This window comes from Microplitis mediator, chromosome 2 (genome assembly GCF_029852145.1).
Source record: "Microplitis mediator isolate UGA2020A chromosome 2, iyMicMedi2.1, whole genome shotgun sequence".
NCBI classification, from domain to species: Eukaryota; Metazoa; Arthropoda; class Insecta; order Hymenoptera; family Braconidae; genus Microplitis; species Microplitis mediator.
Genome location: NC_079970.1, coordinates 5,057,417 through 5,083,123, shown reverse-complemented (window position 1 = coordinate 5,083,123; position 25,707 = coordinate 5,057,417). Strand labels below are relative to the sequence as shown.

At 33.6% G+C, this 25,707-nt stretch overlaps 3 protein-coding genes across 10 annotated transcripts; 1 reads left to right on the top strand and 2 right to left on the bottom strand.

Annotated features, from left to right (window-relative positions):
• Nucleotides 1-571: 571 nt before the first annotated feature.
• On the bottom strand, nt 572-15,039 carry LOC130663969 (putative uncharacterized protein DDB_G0277255). Of its 7 annotated transcripts, none has more exons than XM_057463566.1 (7): nt 14,760-15,039; nt 9,685-9,993; nt 5,654-7,595; nt 3,661-3,759; nt 3,215-3,567; nt 2,818-3,143; nt 572-2,241 (listed from the first exon to the last, which is right to left on the bottom strand). In XM_057463566.1, the coding sequence occupies exons 2-7, from the start codon at nt 9,939-9,941 to the stop codon at nt 1,865-1,867; spliced, it is 3,354 nt and encodes a 1,117-aa protein (XP_057319549.1). In that variant the 5' UTR covers nt 9,942-9,993; nt 14,760-15,039; the 3' UTR covers nt 572-1,864. The 7 variants fall into 7 exon arrangements, with proteins under 7 accessions (XP_057319549.1, XP_057319551.1, XP_057319553.1 ...); XM_057463568.1 differs by having other exon boundaries at nt 14,630-14,769; XM_057463570.1 differs by lacking the exon at nt 14,760-15,039 and adding an exon at nt 14,169-14,294.
• Nucleotides 15,040-15,158: 119 nt separating this feature from the next.
• Nucleotides 15,159-20,290, bottom strand: LOC130663968 (protein RRP5 homolog). Of its 2 annotated transcripts, none has more exons than XM_057463564.1 (6): nt 20,133-20,290; nt 19,899-20,054; nt 19,055-19,622; nt 15,733-18,990; nt 15,484-15,649; nt 15,159-15,407 (listed from the first exon to the last, which is right to left on the bottom strand). In XM_057463564.1, the coding sequence occupies exons 2-6, from the start codon at nt 19,959-19,961 to the stop codon at nt 15,245-15,247; spliced, it is 4,218 nt and encodes a 1,405-aa protein (XP_057319547.1). In that variant the 5' UTR covers nt 19,962-20,054; nt 20,133-20,290; the 3' UTR covers nt 15,159-15,244. The 2 variants fall into 2 exon arrangements, with proteins under 2 accessions (XP_057319547.1, XP_057319548.1); XM_057463565.1 differs by having other exon boundaries at nt 19,899-19,961; nt 20,133-20,288.
• Nucleotides 20,291-21,948: 1,658 nt separating this feature from the next.
• On the top strand, nt 21,949-25,098 carry LOC130663488 (putative uncharacterized protein DDB_G0286901). The gene is made up of 3 exons (XM_057462738.1): nt 21,949-22,098; nt 22,191-24,033; nt 24,102-25,098. Exons 2-3 carry the CDS (start codon nt 22,281-22,283, stop codon nt 24,896-24,898), a joined length of 2,550 nt encoding a protein of 849 aa, XP_057318721.1. The 5' UTR covers nt 21,949-22,098; nt 22,191-22,280; the 3' UTR covers nt 24,899-25,098.
• The last annotated feature ends 609 nt before the right edge of the window (nt 25,099-25,707 follow it).

The following is a 25,707-nucleotide window of genomic DNA, read 5'->3' as shown; positions in this document are numbered from 1 at the left end:
GAATTGAAAAATCTATAGGTGCAATTTTCGAAAAAATTTCTTTTTTTAAATAATTTATCGATTTTAAAAAAATCAAAAGATTATCAGATAAATTCACGTTTCTGAAGTTAGTAAACAATTAATAATTTTTTGTCAAAAAAACGAATTAAAAGAAACCATAAGTAAAAACATGCACCTGTAGAGAATTGAAAAATCTATAGGTGCAATTTTCGAAAAATTCCTTTTTTAATAATTTATCGTTTTTAAAAAAATCCTAAAATTATTAGACGTCGGGTAAATTCAGTATCACGACTAATTATGAGTGTGAATGTAGCAGACATGCGACAAATTTGAAATTATAAATAAATAGAGTATATAATTAGAAAAAAAAAAAATTTGATAAAAAATGTATTTATCAATTCCAAAATTTTTTAAATGCGCATTTTTAAAAAATTTTATTTTATTATTTTATTATTAATTATTTTTATTAATAATTTTAAATTTGTCTGATGTCTGCTACATTCACACTCTTGAATAATTGTAAGTATAATTTATAAATAAAGAAAAAAAAATAATAAAAAAAAGTAACGAATTTAATATCAGTAATTGGTGTATTATTTTATTGGACAGATTGTACTCATTAATGTCTGTTACTTTTATTGGTATTTTGTCATGCATATTTAATAATAATAATAATTAATTAATTAATAATAATGTTGATAATAATAGTAATAATATATGTGTATATGTATATATATTTAATATTATATCCGATACCGAATATATTAATAGTTTATTTATATCTCTCTTTCTCTTTCATAAATTAAATAAATAATTCTTGACTGTTTGAAAATAAAACAAAAATATTTTACAAAAGTAAATATATAGCCATAGATTTATCAGGTGATTTGTTGTTGTTGTTTTTATTTTTATCATATAATTTATTTTCGGGATTTACTTACTGGATTTAAAGTGAGAAAGATAAACATTATCATTAATTTATTTATTTCTTCTATAATTTAAAAAAGTAACTAGACATCCGGAACTTTTATTTTATAACTTTTGTTCCAAAAATACGAAGCTTACGTGAAATTGATTTAGAAATATATCTTATTTTTTTTTACAATTATCTCCTACGTAAAATTCAAAGGATTTTTTTTACATACAATTTAAATACATTTATTAAAACTGTAGTCAATGATTGTGAGAAATATATAATAAAAACAATTAATTTTTATAAAATAAATAAATTCAATTCTACGAAAAAAAAAATAAAATAAAATACAATTCAAAAGTCGAGTACAAATAATTAATTTTCGTTTTTAGTAAAACAATATCAGATTTAAGATTAGAGACCCAGTACCCGATCAGGGAACTAGTACCCGATCACTCATGTACTTGTATATCTCAATTCACAATATATAAATATACAAATATATCAAGTGATCGAGTACTAGTTCCCTGATTAGGTACTAGGTCTTTTACCATAATAATATTAATTAGACAGTCAATTAATGAAGAAATTAATATAAAAAGCAAGCAACAAAATGAATATATATCAAAAAGAAATGCAGCTGTCCGCCTATTTTGGCTAATAAATATCATACCTAAAACCGTCATCATTAACGCATTATATATAATATGTAATTTAATTTTTTTTTCTTTTTTTTATTATTATTATTACACCAACACTTAGTGGTACATAATAATTATCTTCCGGATGTCGAGCTGCTTTAATTATTTATTTAGTTGTTGCTGCACTCGCCCGACTAAGAAGCCGTCGAGTCACATTTGTCACACACTGGACTTGAGGTATTACATTATTATTTATATAAAATCCTCACGAGGCATGATGATATTGTACACTAACAAGTGTGGCGTGTGGTTACAAGTGATGACTAAGGGGCTGCTGTTGTTGCTGCTGTTGTTGAGATGATTGTGATGATTGCTGCTGCTGTGACTGTGACTGTTGTTCATAGAAAAGAACGTACGCTTCACTGGAAATAACCGAACTTGCTGACACTGATGACACTCTGCTGTCGTTGTACTCGTGCCATTCACCAGAGTATGGATGCTTGCAGTAGGCGGTGTAATGACCCGAGTAGGGTGTACCCGAGTGGTTGGCCACTCCGTATAAATTGTACGTACATCCTTGAACGCCTGTTGCGGCAAAGGCACTGAGATCCAACCCCGTAAGTGGAAAATCAACTAGCACACTCAGTTTCGCCCGAAATCTCTCCGTTGGTGAGAATCTTTTTAAATCTATTAATTTTATTTTTATTAAGGAAAACCAATGATCATTTTTTCATGTTAATTTAAATTAAGAACAAAACAAATAATTATTATTATTATATAGTAAAGAAGGCGACACCCAAGTTAAGCAGCATCGAGCATGATTGCTACTTGGATGGGTGACCGCTTAGCCGCGCATTGAGCTCGATCGGTTAGGCGCGGGATGAAGATCTAGTGATTGGTAAAATGGGAATTTTGGTTGCGTAACAGTTCAACCGAATGACAAAATAACCGCCCTTTTATCATGGTTTTTGTGTGTTTTGTCGTCGGTTATTTTGTCACTCGGTTATTTTGTCGTCGGTTATTTTGTCACGGTTATTTTGTCTGCGGTTATTTAAGCGTGACACGGAATTTTATCCATCACTAGAGCCTCACCTAAACCGAACTGTACTGGCAATGGTTTTGGCGGGCCACAGCCGCACAATGAAGGCAGAAAAAAAGGAAACAGTTGCGATTTAAAGGCAAAAAGTGTAAAAGGCCGTTAATGCGACTTTACACTGAAACAATTAAAAAAAATATATATATATATTATATAGTAAAGGATACGAATAACTAAAATCTTGGGAAACTTTTGAATGCTAAATCGCTTGGTGCACTTTCTTCTCATCTGGCATTTGGAACACGTGGGTTTTTCATCACCATCCATTATCTCTGTCTTTGTAAAGTGTTCTAGACACTGATTAAGTTTAACTGTACCACTTCGTGCGGGTATTGGCAAACTTAAATCCCAAAATGGATCTAGGGTAACTGAAATGTGATCGCAGGACGTACACTGCAGCGATGAACGGAGTTGTCCGACAAACACATCAACAATAGTACTGTCTTCACTGCGTACATATCTTCTCCAACTTTCAGCAGCTTTTTGGCTGTCTCTGATCATCGAAATATAAATAATTAATTATTTTGTACTTATATAAATGTATATATCAAACAATATACTCACGTAAAGTGATCAGGTATGTCTGTTAAAATAGGCTGTGGTTTAACAGCAACTCTGTTTACGTCCTCGTGTAAACCTTCTAACAAATATCGTAGAAATTCTTGAGCATCCTGCTGGGCGTAACCCATAAATCGGGGAGCAAATCTTTGGATTTGATGTTTCAATGAGGAAGTATTGACTACATGATCACCGCTGCTTTCCCACAATTCATTAATAACCTGGGCGAAAACTTTTATCAAGGCACCTTTCATGCTGGACGTTGATTGATTTATGTCATTCAAGTACTGTTCGTTTAACAGGTACTCAAGTAATGGCTTCGTGTTGCTGAGACATTGGATCACGCTATTCATAAAACACTGGAAAATATTTTCATTTATTTAATACTGTCATCTAAATGTTATTAATTATTATCTTATAGTAATTAATTAATAAATTAATTAACAACTCACTGTATTTCCAATATTTCTCAATCCATTAAGGCCATTGTTCTCATCCCGTCGTGTTGGTATTCGACTACTTCTTGGTGGCCTTGAGCTCGAACTCTCCTCCTGTAATATATATACATATACATATTAATATATATACAGATAATATTTCAATTTGGCACAAGTTTATGGCGTAATTTCCTGTAACACGTGAATCTGTAAGTCTTTTGTGTGAGTAGCGAGTGTGAGTGTGAATATGAGTCGTTGGTCAGTTTCCGGTGAGTCGATAATATTAAAAAAAAAAAAAAATACTAGTGTTTCTTTCCGTAAATTATTTTCGGTGTTTAGCAATTGATTAGTCGGCAAATGTTAAAAATCACAACAAGCCTCAACAATTAATTAAAAAAATAATAAAATAAAATAAAAACAACAAAAACAAAATTAATCATACAACAAAAAGAGCATTAATAATAATGATAAAAATTTGTTTATTAATTTTCTTCGTTTATTTTTTTTTTTTTTTCTATATATTTTTAAGGACAAACTTGAAGCATCACGTAAAGTACTCACCTTGACCCGAGCTACGAGTGGCCTTTCACGAACGACGTGAGAGACTAATGAACAAGTGAGTCTCGAGCGATATAGAGCAGGGACGTGAGGCTTTTTAGTGTTTAGGGGTGTCGCAAGTCCGAGGAAAAAAGCAAATATAATTCCAAGAACCGCTAATGTCCAAATGGACCAAAGACACCAGTTTATTGCTTGAACGAGAGCCAGTTTACATTTAAATAATCCGCGATACTTAAACTTTTATACTCAGTTGTGCGACGAGCTCCTAAAATTTTTTTCGCTATTGTTAAACTAAAAACCTTGGAACTACTCTAAAATAATAACAATAATACTTTTACTTCAATTTAAATGATCGCAGAAAGTAATTTCGATTGTGAAAAGATTTGATTACTTAATAGATATATAATAAAATATGTAACTTTTGTAACCGGCGTAGTTGCACTTGTTTGGGAACCAGGGAGAGCGGTTGTCGGGATCTATTAATAACAAAACCCGATGGGTAAGACTCGAATGAACGAAGTTAGTCGTCGTCGTGGTTGCTGGTGACGACCAAGAGACTACTGCGATTTCGAAACGCGACAAAGTTTTCGGAATGTTGCTCATTAGAGAAAAAAATAGATACTTAATTTCTTTTTTTTTTTCATTTTTAGAATTCACTTAATGGCAAATACTCACAATTATTGACAATGAGACGTCGAAATCGGTACACGAGTTGTGACGTCTAAGATATTTAGATGATTATCAGTATTAACTAATTGTCGATGTACCGTTAACGAGTTTAACTATTATTGTTATTAAAAAAATAAAATATACTATTGCTAAGTAAATCACTTCCGTCATTATTATTATTATTATTTTTTTTTACACACAAAAAAAGATTAATAATAATAATTATTAGCAAACTCTCAATAATCCACGTGCCACTGACCAAGTACGATGTAGCAGCACCAACAGCCGCAATCATAGTAATTATTTTCCTTTCTACTTGTACTATTTTTAATTTATTTTTATTTTGTCTTTGCCTCTTCACACACTAATAATAATAATAATAAAGTAAAAAGATGTAGATGTAGGTTCTTGTTTAGTCGTAGTCGTTGAACGATTATTCAAACCGAGTACCCGATAGTACCTCACCCTGGGATTGCTCAAGCGCAACTCGAGTTGCCAAAATCAGTAATTGGCGCGCGGGAGGAAGTAGAACACGAGAGTATGTATCATACGTCTCGTTGCAGTCTTGTGTTGTCTGTAGCACGTGGTTACTGAGAGAGCAAATGAGAAAAATAAATTCAATGAGAGAGATAAAAAATAATCTAAATAAAGTAGTGTGCAAGTAATCAATAATAAATAAAATAATAAGAGAGATGAAAGTCGGCCGAGGTCAAGTCAACTCGTTGTCCCGGTTCATCGACATTCCGTTGAACGCGAACAAGACGTTACGTTAACTACTCACAATCTGCTCGTTGAGTCCACGAGAAATTCCCTGATGAACACCGACTGGTGAATTGGACGTGTTGTTTGCCGTTGTCGATGACGTGGATGACGAGGATGATGAATTGAAACGGGAAGCGGCATCGCTCGGAGGATCGTCCCAATCGAAGAGTGATCTGGAGGTTGATGCTTTTCCTGAATCATCACTGTGAGTACCCGCGGGTCTCGATGTCACCTTGGTATCGTCTACTATACTACTGGGATTCCCACCTGTGTATCCTTTCCAATTTTGAATCATTACCCTGTCCACCTCTGAATCATTGTCTTTTAAATTTTCAATTATACTATCTGTTGATGCGATGTTTGATAAATTTTTATCTAATAAATTATTTTCGGTGTCACTTGGATCCAAACTTATTTCATCAAATCCATCATCATCAGCATCAGTATCACAGTTGTTGGTGTCTCTCTTGCTTATTTGATGATGGTGACTTTGTTGTTGCGGTTGTTCCTGTTCCTGGTGCTGTTGTTGATTATTATAATGATTACTATCATTTGATAATGTCCATTGTGTTGGCGAATTATTACTACTATCACGAATAGACAAGCGCGCACTAGTTATAGAGGGAACCGAGCTCTCTAACAGAGTATCTCCTAAAGATGAGATTTCTCCGGTCAAAGCGGCTCCAAACAAAACATAATTATTACAGGAATTATCCTGATGATTATTGTTAGTCAGCAACTCCGTATTGTTATCGGGATTAGTGGGTGGTTTTATTTTAGTCCACGAGCAAGCTCTATGATCAGCGGGTGCAGCAGCACTACCATCACCATCACCAGACGTGACTGACAACGACGACAAAGTATTGTAACTATTTTCATTATTAGCGACACTAGTTATTGGCCCGATAGCCATCGGTGTCGTTGCTGTGGAATTGTATGATTCGGAAGCAGGAGAATCTACGGGACTCGTAAACTGATGGTCAGTTAATGATGATAGGGATGAAGAGGAAGGAGATGGGGACAGTAAAAGGGTTGTGGTGGTGGTTATTGTTGTTGATGATGAAGTTGTCGTTATTATGGGTAAGGATGATGGTGTTATTGCAGAGGATGATCTTTGCGTATGGTCAGCCAACGTCGGATGACCGTGATGGTTTAAATTATCGTCATTGGCGTGGTCACCGTTACTATAGTCGTGGTCATGATGATTGTTAATAATAATACGATGCTCGTCGTCTACGTATTGTTGTTGTTGTTGTGGTTGTTGTTGAGGGTCATGGTCATTGTTATTGTTGGCGTTGTTGTTGTCATTGTCAACAAGAGCAATAGCAGTGTTGTTGACATTGCCATGGTGAAGATTATTTCTCGCGATATCTGGAATAATATCGTGGTCTTGTTCCAATGATGATGATGATGATGATGACTGATGATGAGTTACCTCGGTCGCCGGGGCGCTGTCGACTTCATCATTCCCGGTCAACACCGTGTTTAGTGGATTATTCCTTCGTTTAATGTGTCGATTACTGGTGGAGGACCATCTGTCACCACCGACGAGTGAACTGGATATTTCGTTTGAGTATGAACGATCACGATGTTCACGATACCCAATTGAGTCACGTTCGTCGCCACCGTGTAGCTCAGCAAGGCCACTAGTTGAGGATGACAATGGAAATGATTTACAGTGACCATTCAGTGTACTGCTGTTACTACTGAGGCTGCTGTTGCTGCTGTTACGGTATATGCTGGGCACATAATTGTCTGGTGAATATTTTGAACGAAATTCACCGTCAGACAGACTCAAATTACTTGACGCTGGTAAACTGTAACGTTCACGATTGTTTGAAGCTGATGAGGCAGATGAGGTGGTTGAGGATGCTGACGACGTTGATGTTGATGAAAATTTTGGCGGCAGCTTACTGGCTGCCGACGAGACCGACCCGCCTTCACTGTACGATGAGACTGACCTGTAAAAAGTTTTCAATGTGAGAATACAGGACAAGTTGATATATATTGTTTCTTAAAATGGGCTTCAAGCCAAGGGCTTTTTATTTTTTTAGCTTATGCAATCCCAATGCTTCTTGCATTAACTATTTTCCTACTGGTCTTATCATCAGTATTCTAAAGTCTACTAAACCAGACAGATATATTATTATTATTATTATTGTTTTCCTACCTCAGTTATTTATCAAAAGATTATTATTGTTATCCAATAGTTTTTTTATGCTGTTTAGATTTTTTTTTATCTATTATGAATACCCATAATCCTAAACGACATTTAAAGTATTATCGTGATACTCGTTTTTATCGTTTAACCCATCAACAAGATTTACCACACAAAGGAAATTTATTCATTTTTTTTACCCTACACATCGATAGATAAATACAGATATATTGAAAATGTTAAGAAGCCACCCACTAGATTGTATAGACACAATAAATCGCATTCTACAATCTCGATTGTATATTATTAAATAAAATCCATATTGCAACGGCGTGGAAAATATTTTCGTCAGAAATTCACACATTCAGCATTTCTACTTTACTTATATACATAAAAATATATAAGTTGTGAAAGTTATTTAACGAATATGGAATTTGCAAAGTTATTTTTCTGCGACATATAAAGTAACTTTATTCCATCCCCAGGAATTATGTAGCAGAGTAAAATAAATATAAGAAAGAGGAGTAAAAATGAAAAATAAATTCGTCAATTATAATGAAAAAAAATGTATAAATTGCAGTAACTCCGGTATGAAGTTTATTTTTGTCTGGACTAATATTAGCATCGACTTGTTTTAAAGTGAAATGGAGAGGCTATCGTTGAGAGAGAGAAAGAGAGAGAAGGGAGAGAGAGGAAAAAGAAAAGTACTGTAAACAATTCGTGCCACGGTACTCGGGTGTCCTTTGACACGATCATTATTCTTCCCTCGTAGACGACCCTCAGGGGTTGAAAGTACCCCCAAGGGAAAAAATCCGCCAGATGCTAAATCGTCGTCATGCTAAATGCGAGTCACGAGTGGCGCGGTCGTGACCCCTGCTCTCTGTTATTCACTCTTTCTTTCTTTATTTATTTATTTCGCTGTTTTTTCTCTCTCGCTCTTCCTTCCGTTCTTCATTGTATCTCCATAGAAAAAGAACTTTGCGACCCCTTATCTTAAACTCCACTGTATAGGGAATATAGAACATATTCAAGAAAAGTAGAGCACCAGTATAAGCAACAGAAAAAAAACAGGAGCAAGAGCAGCACAAAAATAACGACAAGAGGATTTTTAGTAGACAGTCGGTCACTAATCGGCTAATGCTGTTGTGTTGATACTCGTTGAACAGGATCGCGGTCTTGTATCTAGACCAAGGATCACCCCGAAATCCCGTAGAGCTTGTTTCTGTAAATTCAATATAATACGATTGACCGTGTCAAGCGTGCATAGGTAAAGAAGTGTGACCTAGACCTCTTGGATTATATCTTTTAGTTAAAGCTACTATGCTACTACAACAACAACTATTATTATTATTATTACCATTACTGCTTAAATAATAATAACAACAATAACCAGTATGCTATGAGAAGAACATTAAGAAAACAAGAACGTGACCCTTAACAATTTAGGCGTGAACTCCGTAAAGGCTTTTAATTGGTTCTTTGTTATACCTGCAGAACAAAAGAAAACACGCTTGAGCTTTTGTCAATGTGTTGTGTCCAAGTTTTAAACGCATGCGTATACTTTTATCATTCTCTATTACCACCACCACCAGCACTGCTACCTGATATTTTCTCTCTTTCAGCTCCTCATCGTGGCAATTACCCCCCGGGGAAGAAATGTCCTCACCCTTGTCCATGTCCATAGAACACAACGTTGAAACAAAGCTTGAATAATCACGTAAACAACGACAACAACCCGGATATGCCAACATCAAGACAAATTAATGTGTCATAAAATTTAAGTTATAATAAAGATCCTGTCAGCTACTGGCTGTGCCATTCGTCATAATAATTTACTTTTAAAAATAACCCGCCCAGATTTATTTATTTATTTATTAATAAATACTACAAACCTTCCAGGGGAATAGTGATTTTTTCTAGACCCAGATAGATAACTGGTGGAGGTTGGTGAGCTGTAATTAGTGTGGTCAAGTCCCTTTGATGACCGACAGGTATTAAATTTAGTGGTTGTTGTTCCACTGCTGATCACACTGGAGGTGGTTGTCCCGGTGCTACTGCTGCTGAACCTTCTTGTTGGTGATAATGAAGCCATTGAATTGTATGGTACTGCGGCGACGGCACCTGGAGGTCCGCCGCGATGAATTGACATTGCACTAGGTAACACGTGCAATTTTCTTCCCGCTACCTTCCACTTTCAGTCTCTAAACATATAAAATTTTAAATTAAAAATAAAATATAAAATCATGGTGATATGACACATTACAAGGATGTATAACAAGGTTTCGAATAAAATTTATTCGTTTTATTTAATAGATGCCATAATGGTTTTATGCGTTGATTAAAAATTCCTAAACTGGTTAGTGAATTTAAAACTACAACACACATCTACATACACTCGTCGCGATCGTTATGTATGAATTCTGTTAGTGGTTGACCTAGTTAACACCTCTGACTGGAATTATTTTTAAAAATAGCTTCACTACACTAGTACTTTTTTTATTTCACGTTCTTCTGTCATCTACAGTAGCGCACACGCGATTATATTTTATTATATATTATTTTGTACAAGGCGTCGAATTTTTAAAAAAATGTCCGTGTGATGAGTTGACTTTTTTTTATTATTTAAATTTTTTTATCTCTATTGAAATATGAAACTGTATTTTGAGACGAGAATTACAAGGACTTATTTCGATGTTATGTATTATTTTAACAATCAATATTTATGCATAATAATGATATTGTAATATTATTATTATTCATTCATTCGTTCATTCATTAATGTATTATCCTGTCTTATTATTATTTAATGACGTGAATTATGTACGATAAATATTTTATTATAATTCGAAATTATATCAATTTGCAATATAATATTCTACAAAAGGCCATTGTGAAGGTCACCCAAGTAGTTACTTTAAAAATTAATTTAAATAAACAAGTTCATTAAATATCTATATTAGGGTGGTCGTTCAAAATTAAATTTTCTCAGACGCCCTATAAAAAGCTTCTTTTTAGTGAAAAAATACGTGGGGAATTTTGTTTTTTCTTTTTAAGTAAAAAAAACACGTGCGCAGGACAATCTAAGTTCATTTTTCGATGCAATCACGGTTTTTTTTAAATATCTCATGAAATATGCAGATTAAAGGAAAAAATCATAGGAACAATTTTGTAGGAAATTAAATTCTTGACAAAAAAGGTCGAGTTCATTTTTTTATAAAATGTGTATTTATGAAGATATTTTTAAAAAACTTTTATAGGTCTTATCAATTGAGCATTTTAAGCTCATAAGATATCGATCATTAATGCTTGTTGTAGTTTCTATATATTTAGAAAAATGTTATTTTCAAAATTTGTAATCCTTAAAACGCTCAATTGGTAAGATTTAAAAAAAGATTTTTCAAAATATCTTCATAAATACACATTTTATAGAAAAAATGAATATGACCTTTTTTGTCAAGAATTTAATTTCCTACAAAATTGTTCCTATGATTTTTTCCTTTAATCTGCATATTTCATGAGATATTTAAAAAAAACCGCGATTGTATCGAAAAATGAACTTTGATCGTCCTGCGGCTCGTGTTCTTTTTACTTAAAAAGAAAAAACAAAATTCCCCAGGTATTTTTTCACTAAAAAGAAGCTTTTTATGGGGCATCTGAGAAAATTTAATTTTTAACGACCATCCTAATATATATGTGTATATTTAATAATAATTTATCTAAGTAGATGTAAATTACTTAAAAATAAACTTTCTATTTGAAAATTGTGCGACGATAGATTTTCTGGTATTTTAGCGCATGAGAAATAGAATAAAATAAGTCCGCTTTTACATACTACGGAAGAGTGAATTTAGAAAGAAGATGTATTTAAATGTAGCGAATATATTTATATGCATAAAAAAGCCTTGCGCACTTGCTGTGATAGAGGGAAATTTTCTTTTTTTTTTTTCAGACCTCAGTCAGTCGGTGGCGACTTTCCAAATCCCTCAGTACTCTCTTTTCCTCGCCATCATCATCATCGTCATCAGTATATATCAACAATATACTCCCTACCCATACCTATTTTTAAGACACGATAATACGCAGTCATGAAAATAACATTAACTGTCTTTATTATATATTTTCTTTTGAATTTATAATACTCAATAAATTACCAGAAAATAATAACGTTTTATATATTATATTTTATGACTTGTCAGCTGTAAGAAAATTATGATATTTTATTTTCAAGAATTAAATACATAATTAATAAATATGTGTGTACACAGAAAAAAGTCATCTTGAGTAATGAAAATATTTTTTAAGACAAATGTTTTCGGGAATTGTCAAGATTTTCTTGAGCCGAGAAAATTCATCGGTCAGAAGAGATTTCTACTTTATCTGAGAAAATTTAAGTATCAAAAAAAATTTTTGAGGCGGGAAAAAAATTCTTGCGCTAAGAAATTTTTTCTAGTTCTAAGAATTGTTTTTTTTTTTTTTTTTTTTTTTTTTTTTTTTTTTTTTTTTTTTTTTTTTCATTTCAAAACGAAAAATGTTTCATGATACTGACGTTAGCCATGAGTGTGAATGTAACAGACATCAGACAAATTTATAATTGTAAATAAATAGAGTAAATAATTTAAAAAATGATATTTCGAAAAAATGCACTTATAAATTTAAAAATTTTTTAAATGCGCATTTTTTTAAAATTTAATTTTATTAACTATTTATTCTATTACTTAATAATTTCATATTTGTCTGATATCCGTTACATTCACACTCATAAGCTAGCCGACTTGTAATAATTTTTGGATTTTTTTTTACAGCAATAAATTATAAAAAAAAATATTTGAAAAAATTACACCTGTAGTTTTTAAAATTTTCTACATGTGCATATTTTTAGTTTATTTTTTTTAATAATTTATCGTTTTTAAAAAAATCAAAAACTTATTAGACGTCGGTTACCTTCACTATCATAATTTTTCTAGCGCCAAATCCTTTTTTTCTGTACGTGTATAAATGTAACAGGATGAAAATAACATTAGAATGATGTGTGCTGTGTATGATTGAATGCCAAAGACGTTATTCAACTCTCCAATAGAGCAAATTAAATCGACAGATACACGCGAGTTACATAATCGAGGGTAAGTCTAATTCCCGTTGGTGAATTTATGATACTATGATGAGATTAAATATTTATGCAACTTTATTTTCCGTTTACTGCGATTCCGCTAACCCATTACCATTATTCATAACTAACTAAATTTAATTAAACGTCTATTATTATAAATTAACACGGAGGTTTAATTATTTAATTTGATTAATAGATCTATTATAAGCTCAGTAGTTTAACCGATCGAATGACAGTCCTTGCGGATCTTTTATATTAATAAATATATTATATATTATATATTACATGATTATGTGCTTTTAAAACTCTCCTCTTTCGGCAGATTCCCTCAGAGGATTAAAACTAATCGATAGCGCGTGTATGCACGTGGGAGTTGCGGTCTAAGTAAACTAGGTAGCGTAAAAAAAAACTAAGAGTATAAAATTGAATAGAATGTCAGTGTCCAAGTTTTATAGAATCTCACGGAGTGAAGGAAAACTTTTAAATGCACTCGAAGCAAAAGCGTAAATTCTTATAAATATGATAATGATGACGATGACGATTGTTATATTTATAAGTGTCTTTTACTCCAATTACTTTCTCGGTTGTTCTCGTCGTTTGAATTTTTAAATTGCCGTATTCTTATCCTCATTTTCATTCAACTTTTTATATTCAATTAATCCTGACCCATAACAATCTAATCCTTTTGGAGCACGCGACATATTTATGATCATCTCGAATTAATCTGCGACAGGTGATTTTATTTACTGAGGAATTTTAATACTGATTTTCTACATACAAGAAAAAGAGAAAGAGAGAGAAAGAAAGAGTTTAAATATGATATGAAACATGAGTGAGGACCGAAATCTGGGTATTTCTATAACCTATACGCCCACATGAACGAAAGCGCGTGATGTGTTGATGTGCGATGAAAATACTCACGGAACTTATAATCCACGACTACTACGTCGGCAAATAAGACCAACGTTGAATATAGTTTTATTTTATTTATTTTTTACTCTTAAATCTACACGTACTTTCTAATTTACTCACTCACGTACCAACGCACGACATCCGATATCTTCCACGTCACATTAACTAATTAATTATAAAAATCCTCACACCAATTAGACTCAATTCACAAATCCGATTAATAAATTTGCCCAATCATCAACATTCGAAAGCCTTCTCTGGTGACGTCACATTACCGGGTTTCGTAGTACTCATTTTTTTCCTTTTTCGTTTGTTTAAATTACTTATATACATATATAGTAAACATATAAAGTAAACCTTATATATTTTCCAATGGAAATCAAGAGCAAATTCCTGAGTCTTGATGCACACATGTATCGCCTACTTCTGTCTCTGGTGTAACTAAAACTGCAATCGATAGACTATCGATTTTTTTTACACATTAATTTTAAGTTTACTTATTATAAAACTTACACTCATACTAAACTAAAACTTCATTTATTTCTCTCTCTTTCTACATATATTTATACACATACCCGCATATGTGTATATAAATATGTCTATATATGTATATGTAACAAGATGCCTTGTATTGAGAACCTTCACATTTAGCTCTTCCTGTCTTATATTCACACGCGAATCACCACTGCCATTTCATTTGTACAAGTGAATTTAAAAAAATAAAAAACAATAAAATCTTTCACAAAAAATTGATGATTTCTGGAGCTGAAAAATTATTGCGGATTAATTATTAATTCAATTTAAATGCAACTACTTACTAATTAATATGTAACACTTGGGTTATGGTGACTGCTATATATTATATATATGTATATATATATATAGTTGATATTTGAAAATAAATGTAAGAAATATCAGAATCTCTGAGTCAACTTGAGAAATATTTACCTTTCTCCACGGCGCTCCCTTGTCTTGTCGTTAGTTTTCGTTACGTTGCGACACAATAACGTTAACGTTAACTTTACTACTGACGAGGAGATCCAGCGAACAACGTGCGTACAAACAATATGGCGACTGTTACTACTAATTCACAAGGTTACTGATTTTAAAAAATGTAATCGCGCTTTACGCGATCACCCTCAATCCGCAATACGAATACTACTTACTGCTTAAAAAATATATCTATATATAGTATGTATGTATATGTATATAGAAATAATAAAATTAAATAATAATGGCAATAAAAAAAGTTTATTAACCGCGTTGACCGACCGCGGAACTGAGACGAGAATTATCTAGCGCCCATTTTGTAAAATTTAAAACGCGGCTGCGCGAGTATGACCGGGAAAATTTAAATTCTGGTAAAATTACAATTGTTTGTATATTTAAAAAAAATATTTATTGTACAATAGTTAACATATTTATATATATGTTCATCCGCTGGTTTGTTTATTGACGTAGTCCTGTGCTAATTTAGTGGCATGTTCTACACCTGCTGGTGTGCCGAATTGCTCTTCAAAGCTCACGTATTTTTTAAATAGGATCTTCATTTTCCGTGGAGGAAGTGATTGCATTACTCCTTTTTCCAAAACTTTTCTGTAATTGTAAGAAAAAAATAAATAAAATATCTAGTCTAGATAAATATAATTTAAAATATAAAAAAAAATCATACCTTGCAGCGTCAAAGTTTTCAGACTTGACCAATACGTCAACGTAACTCGACCAAACGTCAACTCTCTTGGGATACGAGATCAATATTTTTTCAAACAAAGTTTCAGCTCTTTCCTTGTCACCGAATCTATTTTCCATTTGGGCGAATTTCACCATCAAGTTGACATCTGAAATAATAAAATCCGATTTATTTTTTTTTTCATCCCAAAATGACCTTCCCTTCAGGAAACCTTCAGGAAAAAATACTTACGTTCTTTTGGAGGCAAGGATTGAAGCGCGCGTTGCATAAGGAATCGTGATTTTTCTTTCAACCCAAGTTTGAGGAACGCGCAGCCACACTCAGTCCAAACATCTGGGTCTTGTTTGAATTTACCAGTGAGAGTTTTAATCGTGTGCTCGAGTTCTGAATGTCTCGCGGCGTCGGCGTGGACAGTTATCATGTGAAGATAAATTTTCTTGGTGTCATTGGCCTTCAATGCTTGCTGGAAGACGTCGTTTATAGTCTCAGGTGTTCCGAATCTCGACTCCAAGTTCAACCAACCCTGCCAAACATTCAGTCTTTCACTTTCTTCGCGGAAGTTTATGGTTTTAAGCGCGCGTTTGGCAACAGCGCGGGCTTTTTCGACTTCTGTAGCTTGGAGATGATACGCCATATACTGGAGCCAAATCAATGAACTGTCAGGACTAGCCAATACCAACCGATCAAACTGATCAACTGAACTTGGCATTTGATTGCTGGCTAATGCTTCTTCACGTTGACGTATTTCTCGTTCTTTTTCCCGCTCAAGTTCATGTCTTTCAGCGGCGCTTAATTTTTTCTTTTTCTTTTTCGGTTCATTGTCGTCTTCGTCTTCACTGCTGCTCGATGATTCTTCAACTTTTATTTCGTCTAATTTGTTGTCCCAATTGAATCCACACTCTGGTATACTGAGACTATCAATTACTAAATTTTCTTTATCAACTTGAGCTTTACTTATTTCAACTTTTTTGCTATTTTCCTTTACTTGCATCTCTGTCTTATCTTGTTTGTTTTTTTTCTTCTTGTCTTTTTTACTTCCATTCAAATCATTATCATTACCATGTTCTTTTACCCCATCAACTTGCTCATCATCTTCTTCTTCGCTCTTTATTTCAACATCTTCCTTCACCTTAACGATATTTCTATTGACTTTTGTTGAAACTTTTAATCTCTTTATAAGCAAATCATCACCACCGTGAATGTAAGCCGGTTTTTTTCTTTTTAAATTTTTATTCTGCGACTCAATACTGAGTTTTCGGGATTCAAATGCGGATTTAACGACACCTACGGGAGTTAATTCAGCCTCATCACGATTAAGTATAACATAGCATCTGACTTTTTTACCCACTGAATACGATGATAGATCAGGTTTCATGTCATTAGCGTGTCGACGGGTTGGCAAAGAAACTAAAGTACCTTTTCCTTGACCCTTTAATACAACCAGAGCAAACCAATTAGTTATCAAAACAATTTCCCCTCTCAACTGTATCTCCAACGAATCTTCGGGTAATTTATTCTGTTTGCTGTTTATTGAACTAACAAGAGTTGGTAAAAGTGTTACTTCAACCAACTCGTGTATGTAATTTATCCACAGAACAGTTGCTTCGACTTCATTACCCACTTTGTATGGCTTTTTAAAGTGACATGAACGCACAGTCGCGGCAACATCATTATCCAGCTTCAAAACAAGCCCGTGCTCTGTAACTTTATCAACAACTCCCTTTACGCGCTGTCCCAAATGCATCGACGAGATAGCTTTGTTATTGTACGACTCATGGGTTGATAATTCTCTAAGTTTACTCAGGTATAAAGTCAAAACATCGACAGCAGCGACCATATCTGCGTCTTGTTTGACAGCATCAGTCCAAACTTCGTGTAAAGACACCGTAAGATGAATTTTATTTTCTCTTTTATTAATAAAAGTTATTTTGCCAAATAATATTTGATGGACTGACAGACTATCGATGTCTGTAACTTTGTTGAAGGGAACAAAACCATAGTCGTTAAATCCTTCAATAGGTAACACGACTTTTAAACCTTTCGAACTGATATCACTGATAGAACATGGAATACAATCGTCTACTTTTAGATTATCCATTTTTGTAAATTTATCTTGAGGAATGTACGTTCGTGTGAGCAAAAATTTAGGTGATACAGAAAATACAAGTGCTGTCAATGAGTCACCGGGTACACATTTGGCAGCCAGGTAACCCCCTAATTCTTTACACGGAGCCATATGACCAGCTGGCAAAAATCCTGTGACACTGTCACTGTCCTCGGTTTTAGTTATCCTCAAATAAACTCCTTCTGACGATGACTCAACGACGACTCCCGCAACTTCTTCCCCAATATTTAATTTTATTTCTTCCTTCTGCTTGTCTTTATTTTCGGCAAGATTTAAAATTAATTTACCACCCTCGTTTATTTTTTCTATTTTTACAAGCAAAACTTGACCGTTTCTGTAATTCAAAGTACCCCCAGTATTTTTGTTTAAAAATTTTGCGGGTACAAAACCCTTGACGTCACCGAAAAACGATACAACCAATCCCTCCTTTTTAATAGCAAAAATACTCGCTTGATATTTTGAACCAACAGTCGCATCATCGATATCAGACAAAATACGACGTTTACTTTCTACTAACGATTTTTTAAGCGTAAATATCCAGCCGTTGGCTTGTTTATTTCTTCCCAAAACTCGGGCTGTTATTTTTGCGCCTACTTTAAGTTGCTGTTGTTTTTTCTTAGCATCGAGTCCAACATCAGCAACATGATCAGGTGGTACGTCTCCGAATGTGTTGCCGGATTTAACGAAAATAAATCCGTTGGGATTGAACCGGACAATTTCAACAGTCAAAAGATCTCCTGGATTTACAGTCTCAGCAATACAACTTTTAGCTTTCAACAAATTTTTTTGCATTGTACAGACGTAAATTCTATCAAAAATATCATAAGACAGTACTCGGCATTTGTGAGTAGACCCAGGTAAAAATTTACCCTTTATATTTTCAAAATCTACTTCAGTTCGTTTGAAAGACACGAAACCTTTTATTCCGTCTTTTAAATTAAGAATAATTCCTTTGGTTTCTCGGTATAAAACAGCTGCTTTGTCAATTAGATCTCCAACTTTAATCGATTCCTTCTCCTTTTCAAATGTAAACTCCGAGAAATAAGCGAATTTAACCGTCGGAATGACGTACAAAAGAGTTGCGGTTATTTCGGAGTCTGGTTCATAAGACTCGAGTGACTCATTGAGATACAATCGATTAATGTAACCTGTATTGTTTTCATTGAATGAAACCCGCAGGCCATTGCGTAAAACTTTCTTAATAGTGACGTCTAAACGAGACCCTGGAATTATTGAGTCCAGTTGCTGGCTGCTGGAGCTAACGGTCGACATCAATCGTTTTGATTTTGTTGAGAGATTTACTGTGATAACGTTTCCGTCCGTTTTCACTTTTTTGACGGAGCAAAATATTTGCTGCCCGACGTCTGTAACCATAAAATTTAAAATTAAATATTGAGCAAATTAAAATAATTATAATAGCAAACTTACGATATTTTGCATTTTCATCGACGTCTTCATGAGCTAAAAATCCCCGGAGAGTTTTAATTCCAGTGTCGACTACATATCCGTGATCTTCAACGCTGCTTACTGAGCAAATTATTTTTGAACCTTTTGCTAAACTACCAGGGTCAAGATTTTGATTTATCAGTCCTGACTCCAGTGATAATTTAACTGAATTTTTGTCATCTGGGTTAAGACCTTTGACATAACATACGACGTAATCACCTCGTTTGAATAATTCATTGAGAGGTTTATAATCGGTGAGCTCATTATCTGTTATCTCGATTACTTTTTCTAGCAAATTTGTGTATGAATCACTTATATACGTCGCTAAAACTTGACCGCTTAATCGTCCTGGCAATGATACAGTTATATCATACTCTGTAGAAGTATAAACCCGGCCCAAAATTATCATCCCTTCGACAATAGTCGAGTAGGTCAGACATTCAGCAGTAGAGGGTCCAAAATCTTGATCATCCTTTTTCTGAACATCATTTTTATTTTTTTTACTTTGATTCTTTTTATTGCTTGACAGTTTTCGTTTGCTGCCAAGTAACTGGAATAAATTTCATGAGATATAAATCATTTTTATGAATTAAGAATTTAAATAATTAATGATTCTGAAGTTTACAGACAATTAGCAATTTTCGATTCTTTTTAACTGATCAATTACAAAAAAAAACTAAAAATATGCACATGTAGGAAATTTAAGAAACTGTGGCTGCATTTTTTTGAATTTTTCTTTTTTTTTATGATTTGGCTTTTTTAAAAAAATCTATAAATTATTCGACGTCGGCTAACTTCAGTATCACAATAATTATAAAATACTTACAAAATTTGATGGAGCTTTGGTAAAAGATTTTTTACCACCTCTTGGAAAGTCTTCTAACGTCATCTTAAAATATCAATAAAATTTCATAAATTTATAACATCAATACACGTAAATAATTTGTTTGTAGGTTATGATTTCAACCCACGTGGGAAAAACCTGTAGGGTCGAATAGAAAAATTTAAATGGAGTTCAATAAAAGAAATTTGTTAAGATTATAAAATATTAATTACGTACTTTGATTAGTAGTAAATAATTTATTTACAATAAAAAACACGACGCTTTAATTTTCGTATAAACCCAGTTTGTATTCAAATTAATGTCTCACACTTTTTTCTTGCCATCTCTTGACACGGATAATATTTTAAACTTCCCCCTCTCCAGTAAATTCAAAATGGCCGCCACTCGGCGAAAGACCGAGCATTCTGAAATACTCTAGCTCTATCTCTCGTTATATGGCAACGCTTGGCTAGAGCTAGTATATAAATATAAATAATAAAGCTAGAGCATTTTCAAATGAACCCACAAACAAATTTTAATAAAATTATTAAATTTCAATTTTGAAATTTCGCGCCAAGATGGCGCTACTGCGCGTTGCTGTTCGACGCTCAAGTTTTTGCTAGAGTGGGGGTGGTCGATGAATCGCAAAATCGATTGGTTTGTATCAACTGACGGTTCGATAGCGGCAGTCAGTATCATCGACAATGGCAATAGTAGTCCAGATCCTCTTTTGTTCTTTATACGTTTGAATTGAAACACAGTATCGCAGAGGCGTCGTGTAAAATTGTGCAGTGATTGTAAAATTTATCTTTTATTAATATTAATTGTGCAAAGTGTCTGTGGTGAAGTTGAGTGTTCAGTGTTCAGTTGTAGTGTAAAGTGTTGCTGATTGCTGATGCTGATGTCTTTTTAGTTCCTGAGCAAAATCATCTGGCATCGTCTGGTGGGAAATAGCAGTTAAGTGACGTTTTTTAGCTGCAATACACTTGGAGCAATTTAATTCAAATCTCCAAGTGTATTAGGACACCCTTCTGCATATTATTTCTCCGCCAAGGTTTGTTCAAACACTCAAGTGTTTTTTTTTTAAATATTTAAAAATTTTTTCTACCATATTCTGCCGCCATTTAATTTTATCGTACGAATTTTAATTTGTTTCCAATTTTGAATAATTTATTTTTCAAATATTTAAATTTTCATGTTCTTTGCTCCATAGCCGCGTAGATTCTGTCAAATAAATTTTTTTAAAACTTATTAGCGTTGCTCCTACTAGAGTATATCGTAATAGACAAAAAACGTTAGCATTGTGTAGAGTAATTCCCAATATAATATGACATCGTCATCCTCATTTATCTTCATTCATCCTCATTTATCCTAATATGGGTCTAGATTCAAAAAATAAATTTTTCTCGGGACTTTTTAGGGGTTCTCCTACTACAGGACATCGTAATGAACAAAAAACTTTAATGTTGTGCTGCGTTATTCCCAGCGTATGTAGAAAATTTAAAAAACTACAGGTGCATTTTTTCAAATATTTTTTTTTTAATAATTTATTGATTAAAAAAAAAAAAAAATTATTAGATGTCTGCTAACTTCAGTATCGTGATGCAACCAACATATTTATTCCCAAATATTTTCTAATTTCCTAAAATATAAAAGTGAAAAAATCCCGTTATAAAAAAAATATATATTTATATATATATTTTCAAATCTTGCACATCGGTAATGAAGAAGTTCCTCACAATGGTAAGTGACATTTAATTTTTTTTTCAATTTTTTAAATACAAATACTAACAATCAAAGTATTTAAATAAAACAAAACACAGCCTTAATTGTTAATTCATCTCTCACTCAATTTCTCCTAAACAAAAATACAAATTTCCAAATTTATCATAAAATCAAAAATATTCTAAATCAGAACCAGTAATTAATTCTTCAGTAATCACCGAACGTACTATCAATTTTATTATTCAAATATAAGCATTACAAATAATTTTGGTGCCACCAGCGCCATCTTTGTATTACCCGTCATTTTTTTTTCCCACTGACACTCACACAAATAACCAGCGACAGCGACACTAACGCATTCTAACGTTCCCCATCAGTTGTTTTGTACAATAATGTCTGCAATATTATTATCAAATGGATTCATAATGAAAATAATTATAAAATAAATTTACATCTGATCTACTCAAAGCCTATCAAGGTAAGCTTATAATTTATCACCCACTTGTTAATTGCGAAGCAAAGATGTAATCAATACGAGCTAAAATAACGACCAATTAATTATTATCACAGGTTTGTTTTTGAGGTTATTATTATCATAAACATTGATAAAGTGACTTGGTAGAGTGATAAAAACAACAATAATATTAGGAGCTTATCACAATGAGATACCGGGGGCCAGTATGGACGAAAACAGAAACCGAAGCATTGCTGAGTTCAATTATAAAAAACAATTTGCTCGAAAAGTCCGCCACAAGTGGGCAGCTGAGTCACTCGCTGGTGAAACCGTTGCAGAGCAAAGGATTCGAGCGCACCGCGATGCAAATAAGATTAAAATTGCGCGCGTTGCGTATGAGCTACCAGAAATGCAAGAAAAAAGGCTGCACGCCAAATGCCATGAAAGAATGTCCCTACTATTCGCTGCTGAACAAAATATACGCGGACCAGGAAGAGCTGATGGTCAAGCAGGAGCCAGCTAATGAATCGCCGGAGGAGCCTTTGAACATAAGTGATATTACTAATAATACAAACATTTGGATTGACCAGGAAGTGCAGACAATGCTGACAATAATTGACGACATGTGTTTAGCCAACGACTTATCCCTGAACGGCTTCACCAACTCGGCACTGAAGCTGATCAGCAACGCGCTACAAATATCGGGAATAAACAGATCTGTCAACCAGGTCAGGATAGCGCTGACGAGTCTCAAGGTCGCTTATGTCAGAAGTCGAGAGTCTCTGGAAAAAGGGATCGAGACTCTGACTTGCCCTTACTACGATTATCTGGACAAGATCTGGGGCGGTGAGAAGATTAGTCGTGACAGCGCGACGAAAAAATGCCAAGTCGAGAGGCTGCCTTCCATCGACGACGTCATCCAGAGCAAAGACATCCACGGTCGTCATCACCATGCCCACGGCAATGAGATTGATCTCAAAAACGGATTGGAGCACGAGGTCAATAGTTTCACCCTTGATGATAATAATTTTACTTTAGACGGTAACAATTATGGTCTGAATGACGATAATAATTATACGCTGGATCACAGCAATTATAATGTTGATAATAATTATTTGTTGAATGAAAATTACACTGTTGAGAGTATTGAAAGTATTGACGATGAGGACGAGGAAGAATCTGATGGTGATCCCGCTGTCGTTGTTGATTTGTCCGGTGATACTGATGATAATAATGTTAATAATAATGTTAATAATAATGACAATCCAATACAAGTAAATGGTGATGATAAATTAAGCAAATGCAACGGTCAAGTTCAAGAGACAATCGATGATACGAATGAACAAGCTGTTGAAAATATAAATAATGATATTGACACTGACGCTAATGCTAATGTTAATACTAGTAATAATAATAATAATAATAATAGTAATAGTAATAATAATAATGTACAGACACCAGGAACTTTAAAGAGAATAGTCTTGTGGACGCATGAGGAAATAATGGTGATGCTGAAAACTATTGAGGAATTGGGACTGATGACAACCAGAAAATTAACTATTACTAATGCAAACAAACTTATTGGTCCATTAGCTGAGCACGGGTACACCAGAACTAGCTCCCAGATCGTAAGCAAAATAAAAAACATGCGTTCTAGTTATCTGAGATGTATTGGCCAGGGCTGCACATCGGACGCTCTCAAGGAGTGCCCGTACTTTGAAGCTCTCGATAAGATCTATAAGCAGTTCAATAAATCTCCAGGAGTTGTGCTGGACTCGGGAGAAACGAGTCCGAAAAAAAATCTACATGATGATACCAATGGATTTATTACTGATAAAGAGTCTGAGTCATGTGACCACAGCTACAATTCTGTCACTATTGATAATGACAATGACGCTGATAGAAAATTAAAGAAACCTGACCAGGATGTCCTTTGGTCGCCGGTTGAATCCATCGTTGGTATGTTTTGTTATTTTGATTATTTATTTTATTTATTTATATAATAAAATTTTTTTTATTGTTTATAGAAAATGACGTCAATATGAGAATAGAAGATCAATTTGTACAAACAAATATTGAACAAAATGGAGTGGGGATGGAGCAAGATGAGCACGAACCTCGAGAGCAACAAAATTATTTAGATGAAGGTATAATGGAACATGAGAACATTGAAATAATTGATAACTGTGAATTAAATTCATCAATATTAAATGGGATTGATCCGGAAGTATCACTGGTGCAATTTGTTAATAAAATAGACGGTGGAGTGACAAATGACGACGAGCCGATTGTCACCGCGAATATCAAGACAGAAAAAGTACAATCTGACGATGAGGTTGATCACTCAGCGACAACAGATATCACGATGTCACTGAACTCCGATAAAATGATAAACCCGGACATCATAATGGAGCACGACTCCTCCGCCAATGAGAGCGTAATCACCAGAGACAGAAGATCAGCAGCTACTATGAACGGTAACCTGAAAAACACTCACGACAGTTTCATTGAGTTGAAACCTGTCCAGCAGTCGAGCATCAAGACCGAAGTTCTCGTCACCAACGAAACCTCTTCCTCGCGAGGACACTCGCAGACCTGCTCCGGAAACTCACTGAGCTCCGAGCTTATGGAGTCTGTCGTCCAGCAGATATTGAAACACGAGGAGCAGCTACAGGAGCAGCACCACAGGTGGATGGAGCGACAATTCGAGATCCAAAGACAGCACGACCGTAGCCAGCGCGAATTGCTGCTAAACGAGCTACGGGAATTCCGCAAAACACTAGGACACTCAAGTTCAAATAATAATTTTTTATCTGATCATTAATACATATTTAACGTATATATTATTTTTATATATATATAAATTGATTAAATTTATTTGTTAGGTTTTTAATCAGTATCTCCTGCATTATATTTACATAAAATACGTCTAGTATAATTTTAATGAATTAATTAAATAAATAAACAAACAAATAAATAATTAATTAAGTTCTAATATTACAAGTAATTAAATTACAATAAATATTATTATTATAACCATTATAATTGTATACAAAAAAAGAGTAATTTAAAAAAAATATTATTATTAAAAATAATAATGACTAAATAAAAATAATTTTAAGAAAAAAAAAGAAAACAAATAATAATAAAGATCTTATAATTTTTTGAAATAATTCGTGTATTTAAATTTATTTTTACCTGCTGGGTCAATGACTGCATGGATTTTATTAAAACTTCCGCGAACAATTGATCAGTTTCTCTGCTTAGCAACACGCGATTCCCAGACTAGATAATTACCAAAATAAATTTGTTTTTACGATTTATAAGAAATTTAAATTCAAACGTAAATAAATTCATCTTCAGTGTTTTCAGCTGACTAATTAAATTGTTTTCACTACGGCTCTGTTACGTAGTCAATATGTTTACAAAACCGTTTTAATTTTCCGACGCACGTGAAAAATTTTATTGTTATTGCATTTTGCTTTCTGTTTTCCTCGGTTTACGATCAATCGTTAATTCAAAATGACTGCACACAAAATAAATATACATAGTAAAAGATCGGAAGTGAATTCGGACTTTATTTAAATCCAAATTCACTCCGAGTTTCGGAGTTTTTTTTTAAATCACTCCGCA